This window comes from Haliotis rufescens, unplaced genomic scaffold (genome assembly GCF_023055435.1).
Source record: "Haliotis rufescens isolate VD_foot unplaced genomic scaffold, xgHalRufe1.0.p SCAF_8, whole genome shotgun sequence".
Taxonomy (NCBI): Eukaryota; Metazoa; Mollusca; class Gastropoda; order Lepetellida; family Haliotidae; genus Haliotis; species Haliotis rufescens.
In genome coordinates, this window is record NW_025964372.1 from 34,784,826 (window position 1) to 34,799,542 (window position 14,717).

At 45.3% G+C, this 14,717-nt stretch overlaps 1 protein-coding gene across 2 annotated transcripts in view; it reads right to left on the reverse strand.

Annotated features, from left to right (window-relative positions):
* The window catches only part of LOC124141794 (band 7 protein AGAP004871-like), a 131,746-nt gene that overhangs the window by 48,639 nt on the left and 68,390 nt on the right, over nucleotides 1–14,717 (reverse strand). For both annotated transcript variants that reach the window (XM_048388951.1, XM_048388952.1), the window contains exon 2: nucleotides 4,165–4,271. In XM_048388951.1, coding sequence (XP_048244908.1) covers nucleotides 4,165–4,271 — 107 coding nt within the window. The remainder of the gene's footprint in view (nucleotides 1–4,164; nucleotides 4,272–14,717) is intronic.

The window sequence follows — 14,717 nt, forward strand, 5'->3', positions numbered from 1 at the left end:
AAAGTATGGGAGTTACAATCATCTTAGCGCTACGGTCGCTTTGTGGAACGGGGCCCAGGTCATTGATGTGTACCACTTTGTGAAACCCACAAGGTTGAATCAAGGTGAATGAAGGTGAATCTTAAATTCACAACCAGCAGATTGATGTGAGATACCACTGTGGCACCCCCTTTGCTTATGTAAGCATCAAACTGCATTTCTAACTTTATCCATGACTTTTCTTCAGATTTCCAGGAATAAGTGCACCTATCAATAGATACTGAACTTTCCACATCACCTTTTCACACTTTATTGAATATTTCAGCAGACATTGTGGCTGTGCCCGGCCTGGGTGATCAGTTGTGTTGTGTTAAATTTGATACATGGGTGAATATTACTGACAAGCTTTTCACCTGAGGTCCACCTTTGCTGGTACCTTACTCTCCCACCCCTCCCCCTTTGTCTACCTTCCCCTCCCCTTCTCTCTCCCCTCCCCACACATTTTCCTCAATCTCTTCTCCTCTCCTTCATTATCTACCCTCCCTCCATTTCCCCTCCCCCTTCCTAAATTTTCCCATTCCCATATTTCTATCTTTCCCTTCCCCAATCTCTGTTCCCTTTCTTTAAATCTCCCTTCCCCTTCCTCCATCTTCCCTCCCCTTCCCTTCCTCAATCTCCCCTTCCCTTCCTCAATCTCCCCTTCCCTTCCTCCATCTCCCCTTCCCTTCCTCAATCTCTCCTCCCATTCCTCAATCTCCCGTTCCCTTCCTTAACCTCCCATCCTCAATCTCTCCTCCCATTCCTCAATCTCCCCTTCCCTTCCTCAATCTCCCCTTCCCTTCCTCCATCTCCCCTTCCCTTCCTCAATCTCTCCTCCCATTCCTCAATCTCCCGTTCCCTTCCTTAACCTCCCATCCTCAATCTCTCCTCCCATTCCTCAATCTCCCCTTCCCTTCCTCAATCTCTCCTCCCCTTCCTCAATCTCCCCTTCCCTTCCTCAATCTCCCCTTCCCTTCCTCAATCTCACGTTCCCTTCCTCAATCTCTCCTTCCCTTCCTTAACCTCCCATCCTCAATCTCCCCTTCCCTTCCTCAATCTCCCGTTCCCTTCCTTAACCTCCCATCCTCAATCTCTCCTCCCCTTCCTCAATCTCACGTTCCCTTCCTCAATCTCCCCTTCCCTTCCCCAATCTCACGTTCCCTTCCTCAATCTCTCCTTCCCTTCCTTAACCTCCCATCCTCAATCTCCCCTTCCCTTCCTCAATCTCCCCTTCCCTTCCTCAATCTCTCCTTCCCTTCCTCAATCTCTCCTTCCCTTCCTTAACCTCCCATCCTCAATCTCTCCTCCCCTTCCTTAACCTCCCTTCCCTTCCTCAATCTCTCCTCCCCTTCCTCAATCTCACGTTCCCTTCCTCAATCTCCCCTTCCCTTCCTCAATCTCACGTTCCCTTCCTCAATCTCTCCTTCCCTTCCTTAACCTCCCATCCTCAATCTCCCCTTCCCTTCCTCAATCTCCCGTTCCCTTCCTTAACCTCCCATCCTCAATCTCTCCTCCCCTTCCTTAACCTCCCTTCCCTTCCTCAATCTCTCCTCCCCTTCCTCAATCTCACGTTCCCTTTCTCAATCTCCCCTTCCCTTCCTAAATCTCACGTTCCCTTCCTCAATCTCTCCTTCCCTTCCTTAACCTCCCATCCTCAATCTCCCCTTCCCTTCCTCAATCTCCCCTTCCCTTCCTCAATCTCCCCTTCCCTTCCTCAATCTCTCCTTCCCTTCCTCAATCTCCCCTCCTCAATCTCTCCTCCCCTTCCTTAACCTCCCTTCCCTTCCTCAATCTCCCTTCCCTTCCTCAATCTCTCCTTCCCTTCCTTAACCTCCCATCCTCAATCTCTCCTCCCATTCCTTAACCTCCCTTCCCTTCCTCAATCTCTCCTTCCCTTCCTCAATCTCTCCTCCCCTTCCTTAACCTCCCTTCCCTTCCTCAATCTCCCCTTCCCTTCCTCAATCTCCCCTCCCCTTCCTCAATCTCTCCTCCCCTTCCTCAATCTCCCCTCCCCTTCCTCAATCTCCCCTTCCCTTCCTCAATCTCCCCTTCCCTTCCTCAATCTCTCCTCCCCTTCCTTAACCTCCCTTCCCTTCCTCAATCTCCCCTTCCCTTCCTCAATCTCTCCTCCCCTTCCTTAACCTCCCTTCCCTTCCTCAATCTCCCCTTCCCTTCCTCAATCTCTCCTTCCCTTCCTTAACCTCCCATCCTCAATCTCTCCTCCCCTTCCTTAACCTCCCTTCCCTTCCTCAATCTCTCCTTCCCTTCCTCAATCTCTCCTCCCCTTCCTTAACCTCCCTTCCCTTCCTCAATCTCCCCTTCCCTTCCTCAATCTCCCCTCCCCTTCCTCAATCTCCCCTCCCCTTCCTCAATCTCCCCTTCCCTTCCTCAATCTCCCCTTCCCTTCCTCAATCTCCCCTCCCCTTCCTCAATCTCTCCTCCCCTTCCTCAATCTCCCCTCCCCTTCCTCAGTCTCCCCTTCCACCTCAATCTCCCCTTCCCTTCCTCAATGTTCATTTCTTCCCCATCTTCTCCCCCCATCTCCAATGTCATAGTAACAAGTTCAAGGCAAAGACATTAAATCACAAAATATCCCAAATATCAGGATCCCAGAACTATTTTAACTGCAACCGGCTTCCAGAATGTCCAATAACAGAGATTGCCATCTATATAGGCTCTCTTCCTTGGCTGTGCCTGCTTATAGAACTATAGAATAGATTGCAGGGGACAAACCAAACACATTACAAAGTTTGCCAAGATCAATTTGGCAATGGAAGAAAGCTTTATTACCCATGAATAGGAATTTACAGTTATTTATAATAACTACCTCCAGAAGTCACCGCTCATTATTTGACATTTGCTTATCAATCTTACGCAATCTTATTTACTCCTGAATGACCAACTTTTGGTCTTTTTAAACAACACAAATATACAAATTTGAAAAACAGCAATCATTTTTTCTGTACTGATCTCCAGTTCAATAAAAGTGGTTGAGTATGTTCTTTAACGGAACATGGATGTTTGTGTTGCTAGGCAAAATATATCAATTCGAAATTCATACATGCCATAGCACTGTAGCTCACGTTGATATTTAGTCAAATGTCAACAAAGACAGCCACATAACAAACAATGATGTCAGCACTGACATTTCAATGGTATGTACATGAATTCTGAGCACTCGCGGTGTCATCATTGGTGGGAACAGTCTGTGAAAAATGTGTTTACAGAGCCTAGGCTGAATTTGTGAGAATTAAGAGCATGGTCCAAAGTTCAAAAGTCAAATCGGTATCGGTATGAAAAAAATTGAAAAACGGACCACATATGTTGAGTCTCACTACTTACTACACCAATACCAAATTCTATTTCATTATGAACAAGAATGGCTAAGAATTGGCCATGGCTTCTATATGATGCTCATGACTCGATTATTTACAAACTCCATCATTGTTTGTTTGCTTGTTGATTAACTCTGCACTCAGCAATATTCAAGCTATATGACGGCGGTCTGCAAATAATCAAGTCTGGACCAGACAATTCAGTGACTGACATCATGAACGTCAATCTATGCAATTGGGATACGATGACATGCATCAACCAAGTCAGAGAGCTTGGCCACCCGATCCCATTAGTTGCCTCCTACAACAAGCACTTTTACGGCAAACATGGGTTGCTGAAGATGTAATTACTCCCCAGATCATTATGTGTCGCATCTAGCATGTAATAAACTGTAATAATATAAAACCAGCCAGTGGTTGATAGCATGAGCACCCATCCACACGGTCAGGGTACAATGACACCAATTCAATTCTCATGTCGTAATCACCTGGGCCCTGTGTCACCAAGCAATCATGGGCTAAGATGATCAAAACTCCCATACTGTAACATAGACTTACAAAGTCATAGCATTACGATCGCTTGGAATGGGGTACTGGGGCCCGTTCCACAAAGCGATCTTAGCGCTACGACTATCGTAAGCCTATGTTTAAGTATGTGAGTTAAAAGTGTCTTAACACTACTAATTTCGCTTTGTGCAACGGGGCCCAGTTCCAAGTTGTAACCGATATACAGAACTTAGGCCTGCTTTACCGTCCCAGAATCTCCAGGTTGGAACTCAAAGAAGTGCAACAACGTTAAGACATGGCCTACCTTGATACAGACACACAGTGAGAGAGGCAACGTGATGAAGACGACAAAATATGATAACGCTGTCAGGATGATTCCACACGGTCCTTGGCTTTCTTCACTGTCTTCCGCTGAAACAACAGACACAGAAATATTGCACCTCAAATATTTTATATTTGTGATAACACTTTCTTAGTAACATACAAACACTAGTAGTCAAGTAGTATGGGTTGAGTCCCATTCAGGATTCAAACCCATACTCTCAGAGTAAGGCACCTAATTACCAGCATACACTGACCTAACCCACTCAGCCACCCAGATTTGACCACTTAGTACAAGGCATTGTCTATCACCCTAAATATGATCTACTTTAACACCTTGTTGGTCGGTCGGGTAGTCTAGTGGTTAAAACGTTCGCTCGTCACGCCGAAGGACCCGGGTTGGATTCCACACATGGGTACAATGTGTGAAGCCCATTTCTGGTGTCTCCTGCCTTGATATTGCTGGAATATTGCTAAAAGCGGCATAAAACCATACTCACTTACTATAACACCTTGTTAATGGATATTCATTTTAAAAAACAACACAGATGGTCAAATAGAAACTATCTTATAACAAGTATTTGTCACAGAGTGACGAAATATCCCCCGCCTGTACACCATAGTACCAAATATGAAGACAATCCAGCGATTAGTTCTTGAGATATTGTGGCAACACCGTTTTCCAACTCCAAAAACAGATTTGCCTGCTGTGACCTTGAAAATGGGGTCAAGGTCACCAAATCTGACAGGTGTATGCGGTGTCTGTATATACACTATAGTTCCAAATATGAAGACAATCCAGCGATTAGTTCTTGAGATATCGCGGCAACACCGTTTTCCAACTCCAAAAGCAGATATGCCTGCTGTGACCTTGAAAATGGGGGTCAAGGTCACCAAAACCGACTGGTGTCTGCGGAGTCTGTATATACACCATAGTTCCAAATATGAAGACAATCCAGTGTTTAGTTCTTGAGATATCGCGGCAACAAACAGGTGGGACGTACGGACGGTCGTGAATACTATATCCCCCGCTTCGCGCTTTCGCGCGATGGGGGATAATGATAAATGTTTTATAAAGGTGATGTCCTCAAGGGCTGAGATGGCTAACTTTGGTACTCGGGTCGGGTGGTTCCTCAGTAGGACCTGGGTAACCACAGTACTACCTGGACCCGTGGCTAGTCACGTGATATATAGTTTAATAGCTAAGACTGCATTTCACGAACTGTAAGACTTAATTTGTGCAAACACAACAAGCAATGAGGTAGAATGCAAAAATATTTAATGTACATTATAACAAACACATACATATAATGGTTTTGGTACGAACTTGGGAGCTGACTGATTTTTATCACAGAGGAGGGCTGAGCGAGAGCTAGGTGCTGTCCTGGAGCCGCTATGAGGCTTGGACGGTGGTCTGCGGACCGGGGCTGCAACCTGAGCTCTGGTGCTAGCTTATTTACAAGGAGAGGGACGACCGAGAGCTAAGCGAGGGTCCTGGGGCCGCTGCGGCGGCTCGGACGGTGGTCTGCGGACCTTTGGTGCTAGCTTATTTACAAGGAGAGGGACGACCGAGAGCTAGGCGAGGGTCCTGGGACCGCTGCGGCGGCTCGGACGGTGGTCTGCGGACCGGGGCTGCGACCTGAGCTCTGGTTTGGACTTGGGGGAGAAAAGGACACTCTAGATGAGTGGAAATAGCCTGGCCAATGATAGGCCAATCAGTCAGCCCCTGACAATAAAAGGCAAAATTGAAAACTGTACATATTTACAAAGCAGCAGCAAAATGGTACAAAGGTGAGCACCTAAGCCGGTGAAGAGAGGGTGGGCTGGCGGGTATGGCAATTTTGTAGCGAGTGTTGTTGTCCTTCTAGCTTTGGGAGAGGAATGGAGAGACACAGGGCTTATGGGTAAAAAGGGGCTCCCGTGCGCATGCGCAGAAGGGGAATTTGAAACCTTACGAGGGATAGTTGTAGCGCAACATAAACACGTACATGAGAATAAATTTTATAATACACTGGACATGCATGTAGAAAACAAAATACGTTGAATTTGCACAAACCACAATATTAAATTATCATTTTGTGCAAACACAACAAGCAATGAGGTAGAATGCAAAAATATTTAATGTACATTATAACAAACACATACATATAATGGTTTTGGCACGAACTTGGGAGCTGACTGATTTTTATCACAGAGGAGGGCTGAGCGAGAGCTAGGTGCTGTCCTGGAGCCGCTATGAGGCTTGGACGGTGGTCTGCGGACCGGGGCTGCAACCTGAGCTCTGGTGCTAGCTTATTTACAAGGAGAGGGACGACCGAGAGCTAAGCGAGGGTCCTGGGGCCGCTGCGGCGCCTCGGACGGTGGTCTGCGGACCTTTGGTGCTAGCTTATTTACAAGGAGAGGGACGACCGAGAGCTAGGCGAGGGTCCTGGGGCCGCTGCGGCGGCTCGGACGGTGGTCTGCGGACCGGGGCTGCGACCTGAGCTCTGGTTTGGACTTGGGGGAGAAAAAGACACTCTAGATGAGTGGAAATAGCCCAAAGCAAGTGATTGGAAGGGTACCCCCTTACAAGAGTGAGTGCCCCCAAGTTGTGCTAGGTGTGGTAAGGAAGGTACATTGTGTGCAACAATATAGAGAGGGATCACAAGATCCATCAACATCGTACAAAAGGAATGACCAACACAACCAATTCAACGCAGCTGATCAGAGATGTCCCTGTACTGGGTATTATGGACAAGAAATTAAAGACAACTGAGCATTCTTAATAACGTCCTCTGGGGTCCGAATATAACGTGTAAAACAGTCTGACTGCCACCTGCCCAGTGTTTTTATGAGGTGATCTTCCATACGAACAGTTGCAGCGGAGGTCGCTGCCCCTATGCGAAAAGAGTGTCCAGAGTATTTAGCTGCGTCAAGGTGTGCATGTTTCATGGGCATGTTGAGCCATTGCAGGAACATGGTACGGGATATGGCTTTTCCAACACAGTCAACAAACAGAGGATCACTGTCCCTACCACCATGTGATAGTCTTACTTGCTTTAAGCGGTTCAAATTGGCAAAAGGGCAAATGGGAGATTGGTTGGCAAACAAGGGAATGACTACGCCCTGTCTAAAAATATCTGTCTTTGAAGCTTTGAGCACGAGAGTACACTTTCCTGTATTATGATCGATGGTGACATCAGATAGACTTAAATTGGTACTAGCATTGAAGTCACGAGAACATGTGAACTCGGCACATCGTAGAAAACCAAAGAAGGCAGTGGTGCACATGACCTCCATTACCAGATCATTGAGAGGTCCGAGCACCCCTTTGCGTAGTGTACACACAATCTTCTTCAAAACATCGTAGGTTATGGGTAAGCGTTTGGGCACACCCTGTTGTTGTAGCTTCTTGTATCCATGAAGTAGGGTTCGTAGCTGATTTAGACCACCAGTAGACACTGAATCGAACACTGTATGTACACCTGCCTTCAGATAGGTAAACCGAATACCCGCGAGATAGGATTTGACAGTGACATACTGTAGTTTTGCCTCACCGAAACAAAAGGCCACATATTGTTGCAGAAGTGCCGAATTAACTGGTGGCAGACCTTGTGCTGCCCGTGTGAGGCTTGAGCATGTATAGTACAGGCTATATCTCAGGAGAAAGGCAACGTATGACTGAAAGCCAGAAGCATAGGTGGTCTTGGTTCTGGCCGCCACTGCAGCATCCCATAGAGTGTCTAGGTGTCTTGCCAGACCCATATCAACTGTGAGTGTTGTGGACATGGTGTTGCTTGTGGTGCCGCATGTGGAGCAAGTTTCCGAAATCTGGCAATCTGTAACCGAGACAGAGAATCAGCAATTTGGTTTGACACGCCTGGTACATGTTTGGCACATATCACAAAATTGTCAGAGGCTGCTAGTGAGGTAACCATACGCATGAGAGACATAATGTTTTTGCATTTTGATCTGCCCTTGTTGATTATGTTTACTGTTGATTCATTGTCACAATAAAACAAGATTCTTTTCCCTGACCACTGCTTGCCCCATAAAACGGCTGCTACTACAATGGGATACAGTTCAAGTAGCGCCATGGATCGACTGTTGTTTTGGCAATGGGCTTGCATAGATGATGGCCAAGGTGACGAAAACCAAGCACCCTGAAAATAACCTCCAAAACCTAAAGTAGATGCGTCGGTATACAGTTCCATGTCAGAAGCCTGTGTCCTGGAAGAGTCGTGAAAGAAAGAAACACCATTCCACTTCTGTAGAAACACATGCCACATGTGCAGATCAGAACGACATTCAGCAGAAATGTTCACTCTGTGGTGCAGTTTTTTAACAGATTTAGATAGATCAATGAGGTAAGACACAAAGGATCTTCCTGGCACAACCACTTTGCAGGCATAGCACAGATGTCCTATCAGAGACAGTAGTTGTTGTTTGGTACACTTTCTCTTGTGACTGAACTCTTGCACTAACTCCGATATTCTAGCCAACTTGACCAGGGGTAGTCGGGCAGTCATGGTATTTGAATCTAAAATGATACCTAGATATTCCATCTCACAGGCTGGTCCTACGGTTTTATGTGGGGACAACGGAATTTTCAACTTGTTGAAAGTGGCTGTTAATGTTTTCATAGTAATAGAAGCTTCGTAGTTGGGTTCATCAATGGTGAGGAAGTCATCCAGCAAGTGTAAAACGAAATGGACCTTGTAATTGTTTGTGAGGATCCAAACAATGGCTTGTGATATGCAATCAAAGATACTAGGGCTAGATCGGCATCCAAACGCTAGGCGCTTGAAGAAGTAATACTGATTGTCCCATCTAAATCCGAACAGTGACCAATAATCTGGGTGAATGGGGATTTGCTTGAAGGCGTCTTTTATATCCACCTTACACATACTCGCGCCCCTGCCTACACGGTTCAGTTCCCGTATGGCATCATCGATTGTCACGTAGGTTAAAGAGCACATGTCCTTGTCTATCGTATCATTAATGCTAATAATGTCATCGTTGTCATGTGGGACTGAAAGGTCCAGGATCAGTCGTTTTTTATGGCTGTATTTTCCTTCAGCGATGCCCAGGGGGCTGACCCGAAACACATGGTAAGGGGGAACTGAAAATGGTCCAATAATGTAGCCCCGATCTAATTCTTGACGGACAAGGTGCGTTACGGTATCGGGTTCTTTCCGGGCGCTCAGATTGTTTTTGCACTCCCAGGTAAAATTGGGCACTGTTGCAACGAGAGGGTGAAAACCGTGTCTCAGTCCATCACACAAGTATGTTACAAAGTTCTGATCAGGGTGACGCCTTAGTTCCTCTTGTATGATGTTGGTATTTAATGGTGTCAATTCCTCAGCAAATTGTCACTGGTTGATTCCATGTCCCTTATTGGAATTAGTGTTGTATTTTTTGCAAACCAATTTGTTGTGATTCTTCCCGAAACAAGTGGAGCAAACATGCAGAAAGTTGCAGCGAATACGCATGCAGCCGCTATCATTGAAATTATTGCAAACCTCCTGTCCCTGGTACCATATTTTTTGTCGACCATGTGAATCGGTGGAGCTGTTTGCAGTGCTTGTGGAGGTTACATTCTTTTTTCCCAAGCTATGTCGTGGGCTGACTTGTTCGCAGGTGTTCGTCAACAGGGATGGACATGTCGCGGAGTCATGGCTGATACTACTGCACAGGTCACATGACCTACAGCGAAGGCCAGAAGTACAAGTGGTATAAATTCTGGTGTCCGGAACGCCCCAGGTGATGTGCGTACCCCTCTCAGCCAGTGCTGCCACACGAGATGCGAATCTCTTGTGGTATTCATAATGTACATATCCTCCATATATAGTGTGGAGTTTAACACGTTTTTGCATGAACCTGTCTCTTCAGCAAGTCTATATTCCCCAGATTCTTGGCATGGTAACAACAGAGAAGCCAAATTAATATATTTACCTTGGTGAATTTTACGCCTTGTACTTTCGTCAACAAAGTTGACATGGGGCACGGAATCTGACAGAACACATTGCGTTGGATTTGTCTGTGATGTAGGCCAGGCTATGTTTTCTCCACTGGGAGCTCCAGAGGATAGACGTTGGGTGAGGGATGTCATCATGTCCCTCATTTCCCGCATGACTCCCACCAATTCCACATTTGCTGACGATAACTGGTTGCTTGCTGTTGTCACTGTTGCCGGAATGCTAGTAGAGCTGTCAGAATTCCCGCTGTTTACATACTGGGGAGTAACGTCACAGGAAGGAACAGCATGTACAGACGACAATGCGGAAACGGGGGAGGAATGTTGAACAGCGCTGGCCCCTCCACTGACCGTGTGGTTCTCGTTAAAGTTTTCCTTGTACAGTTGTAGGATCGTCTTTCTTCCCCACGATGCAGGCACTGTGATACCTAAGGAGCGCAGCCTCTGTCTCAGGTCAACTGTTGTCTCGTAAGGGACGGCTCTGCCTGTCGCACTCGCTCTGACCTGTGACCCAACATGGCGACTGTTGTCGGAAGTTTCACTTGTTGCGGATGAAACATTTTCGACAGGAACAGCTGCCCTGGTTCTCCTTGACGTCCGTTTCGGTGCCATTGTCGGTGTTTTAGGTACCTTGCTGACATGCAGGAGGTGGTCTGTGCAAGCGGCAGTTGATCACAATAAAGGTATTATGGCAATTTTGTAGCGAGTGTTGTTGTCCTTCTAGCTTTGGGAGAGGAATGGAGAGACACAGGGCTTTTGGGTAAAAAGGGGCTCCCGTGCGCATGCGCAGAAGGGGAATTTGAAACCTTACGAGGGATAGTTGTAGCGCAACATAAACACGTACATGAGAATAAATTTTATAATACACTGGACATGCATGTAGAAAACAAAATACGTTGAATTTGCACAAACCACAATATTAAATTATCATTTATAACAAACTGTAACACGGCATTTGACAAACAGTAACCATGGTAACACAGCATTTGACAAACTGTAACAGTGCTTTGGACAAACTGTAACACTGTATTTGACAAAAAGTAACACTATTTAAAAAACTGTAACAATGTATTGGACAAACTGTAACGATGTATTGGGCAAACTGTAACCATGGTGATACTGCATTTGACAAACTGTAACACTGTATTCGACAAACTGTAACCATGGTGACACTGCATTGGACAAACTGTAACGATATTGTGCACAAACTGTATCCATGGTGACACTGCATTGGACAAACTGTTACACTGTATTTGACAAACTGTAACCATGGTGACACTGCATTGGACAAACTGTTACACTGTATTTGACAAACTGTAACCATGGTGACACTGCACTGGACAAACTGTAACACTATTAAAAAAAACTGTAATAATGTAACCATGTAACTCAACAAACTGTAATGCTACATGTGACATTGTAATACTGTATTGCACAAATTGTAACACCACATGTGACGACCACCAATACTGCATTTGCCAAGCCATGTAACTGAATCCTCAGCTCTAGTCCATCTGTTGAACTGTGTGACAATGCATAGATTCATATCTACCGGGATATAACTGCCATATACACAACCCCCGCCCAGCACTCCACTGCCACATGGCCGGCCCATAGCCCTACAGAAACACATCGCTCACCTCATGAATAGAAATTGGATTGGGGACATATATCACCTAAATCTGATCGCAGGAAATACACAAGGCAGATCATTAATCAAAACTAATAGTGCTGAGACTCTGGATGGGAGAAACTGCAAGATTTGAATAAATATTTGGTTTAAGGAAGCACAAATTGCAGTGAACTTTTCAAGTATGCTTATTGCATGAAATACTTGGTATTAGAGTGCGCTCAACCACCACTCTGCCCTATGACAAGATGAGGTATCTCAGAAGTCACTGCTATTACCTTGGAAGGGACCCGTGAAGATTCCGGGGTAGAAAAGGTCTTCAGCAACCCATGCTTGCCGTAAAAGGCGACTATGCTTGTCGTAAAAGGCGACTAATGGGATCGGGTGGTCAGGCTCGCTGACTTGGTTGAAGCATGTCATCGGTCCTAATTGCGTGGATCGATGCTCATGATGTCAATCACCGGATTGTCTGGTCCAGACTCGATTATTTACAGACCGCCGTCATATAGCTGTAATATTGCTGAGTGCGGCGTTAAACAACAAACAAACAAAAACCTTGAAAGGAAAAGTATCCAAGAACTAAGGGAGTGAATGTTGTTTAGAAACTATATTCCTGCTATATTTCAATGGCCTGTAAACATGGCAAATCAAGAAATGAGCAAAACTTCCAGAAAGTTCATGAGACAGACGATATGAATTGCCGCTGTTTTCTCACAGGTGACTTCAATTAGTGAACTAAAAATAAACGCCTGTTGCTTCACCTGGAAAATATGTTGGATGAATCTTGGACAATTATTTAATTCTCACAATCAAAAATCCTGATTATCACAAAATACACACTTTTGTATAAAATGGAAATGCTTGCAAACTATATCTGCCATCGATGCCATTAAGCTGTGGCATGAGATTTCCATAGTGACACCGAATCAGAGTATCCATGATGGTATGTCAAGGGATGCACATTCAGGGCCGCATATAGCTTCTCTACTCAGGAGATACGAGGGGTGTTCATTAAAGATTTCCCCTAAACCACTTAGGGTTATCATATTTGGTTGAAATTTCACATGTGTAATGATGTATCTATGGGTTATGTCTGAATTTGCATCACCGAACTATTAATCTTACCACTTTTACAGCTGTTATGATCAAGTAGGGTGTGACAATGGAGCCAGTAGAATACTGAGCAGTGATTAGGTTTTTATATTTGAAAGGTTGCACACCAAAAGAAACTTTCGATGAAATGAAAGCAACTTATGGGGAAGATGCCCGATCATATGACGTTGTTAAACACTGGCATCCCCAGTTCAAGTGTGGTCGGACGTCTGTGGAAACAGCTGCCATTCCTGGTCGCCCCCATTCAGCCATTGATGAGGACACTATGCATCAAGTGGAGACCGCCACTTTGGCAGACCGACGTATAACTGTTCGCCAGTTAGCACAAGATGTCAAGATCAGTGTAGGGTCTGTGGAAAAAATCATCCATGACAATTTGAACATGCATAAGGTGTCTGCACGATGGATTCCCAGGCTGCTCACACCTTTCCAAAAGCAGGAACGAGTCAATTGCTCAAAGGATCTTTTGGACATGTGCCAAAAAGAACAGGCAAACTTTTTTGACAGACTTATCACACAGGTCCATGAAACATGGGTCCATCACTATGATCCTGAAACTAAAGTTCAGTCGATGCAATGGAAGCATGTGGAGTCACCATCCCCAAAGAAGGCACGTGTCCAACCCTCTGCAGGCAAGGTCATGCTCACAGTGTTTTGGGACCAGCACGGAGTAGTGATGATGGATTTCTTGGCAAAGGGTACCACAATTACAGGAGCTTATTATGCTTCACTGCTGCGGAAATTGCAGGACGCTATCAAGCTTAAGAGGCTTGGCATGCTGACCAACGGTGTCCGTCTCCTGCAAGACAATGCTCCAGTTCACAACTCTCATGTTGCCCAGACAGAAGCACGGTCCTGTGGCTATGAAATATTTCCACATCCTCCTTACTCTCCTGACCTTGCACCATCTGACTTCCACCTCTTTCCAACCATGAAGTCATTTTGAAGGGAAAACGTTTCACAGATGATGAAACACTGATTTCTGAAGTCAAATCCTGGTTTGAGACGCAAAATGAGGGCTTTTACAAGCGAGGTCTCCATAGTTGTATAAAACGATGGGAGAAGTGTGTAACTCTTGGTGGTTCCTATGTGGAGAAAGACTAATACCTATGCCAAGTTTCATTCCACTAGGTCCATCGGAAGTGGGTCAGGGGAAATCTTTAATGAACACCCCTCGTACCTAGACACTGTTTTCTGCTTATGTGTTGCACAAGTTTCTCAATGCGTATTTGCCTTACCCTGTATGGGTTAACCATATGACTGTCAAACCTAGCTTTTGGCACGAAAGTCCTAATTTTTCGATTGATGAAGCACAAATTTGAAATGAATTACCTACATGTAAGCTGGTTTTGCTTTCCAGGATGGACCAACAACTTACAGAACATTATTCGGTCCCCATCACACTTAGCAGTAGCAAAATTTAAAAAAATATTTTTTTGTAATTAACTTAAGTTTTATCAATAAAATATTTAAACACTGTTCTATTATCATGATTATGTATTCCTCTTCATACGTCTAAGACAGATTTTCACAGGCATGTGATATTTCCATCTAAAGTCTGAATTCCGTTTCTTTATCTCTGTTTCTTTCTTCCAACTCCATATAATAATTCCTGGTGAAAACAATCAGATGTTTTATAGCTTTGGGGGGGGGGGGGGGGGGCACGGGTGGCCCAGTCGTCTAAGGCGCCGTGATTCGCTGTGCAGAGTTGCATCCCTTGGGAACGCCTGAAACCTATAATTGTGGGTTCGAATCCCGGTTCGCCCCAATTATGTTCTAGGTTTGTCAGCACCATACCTGTGCTCGTGGGTTTCACCGAAGTGGTAAACGTCTGAGA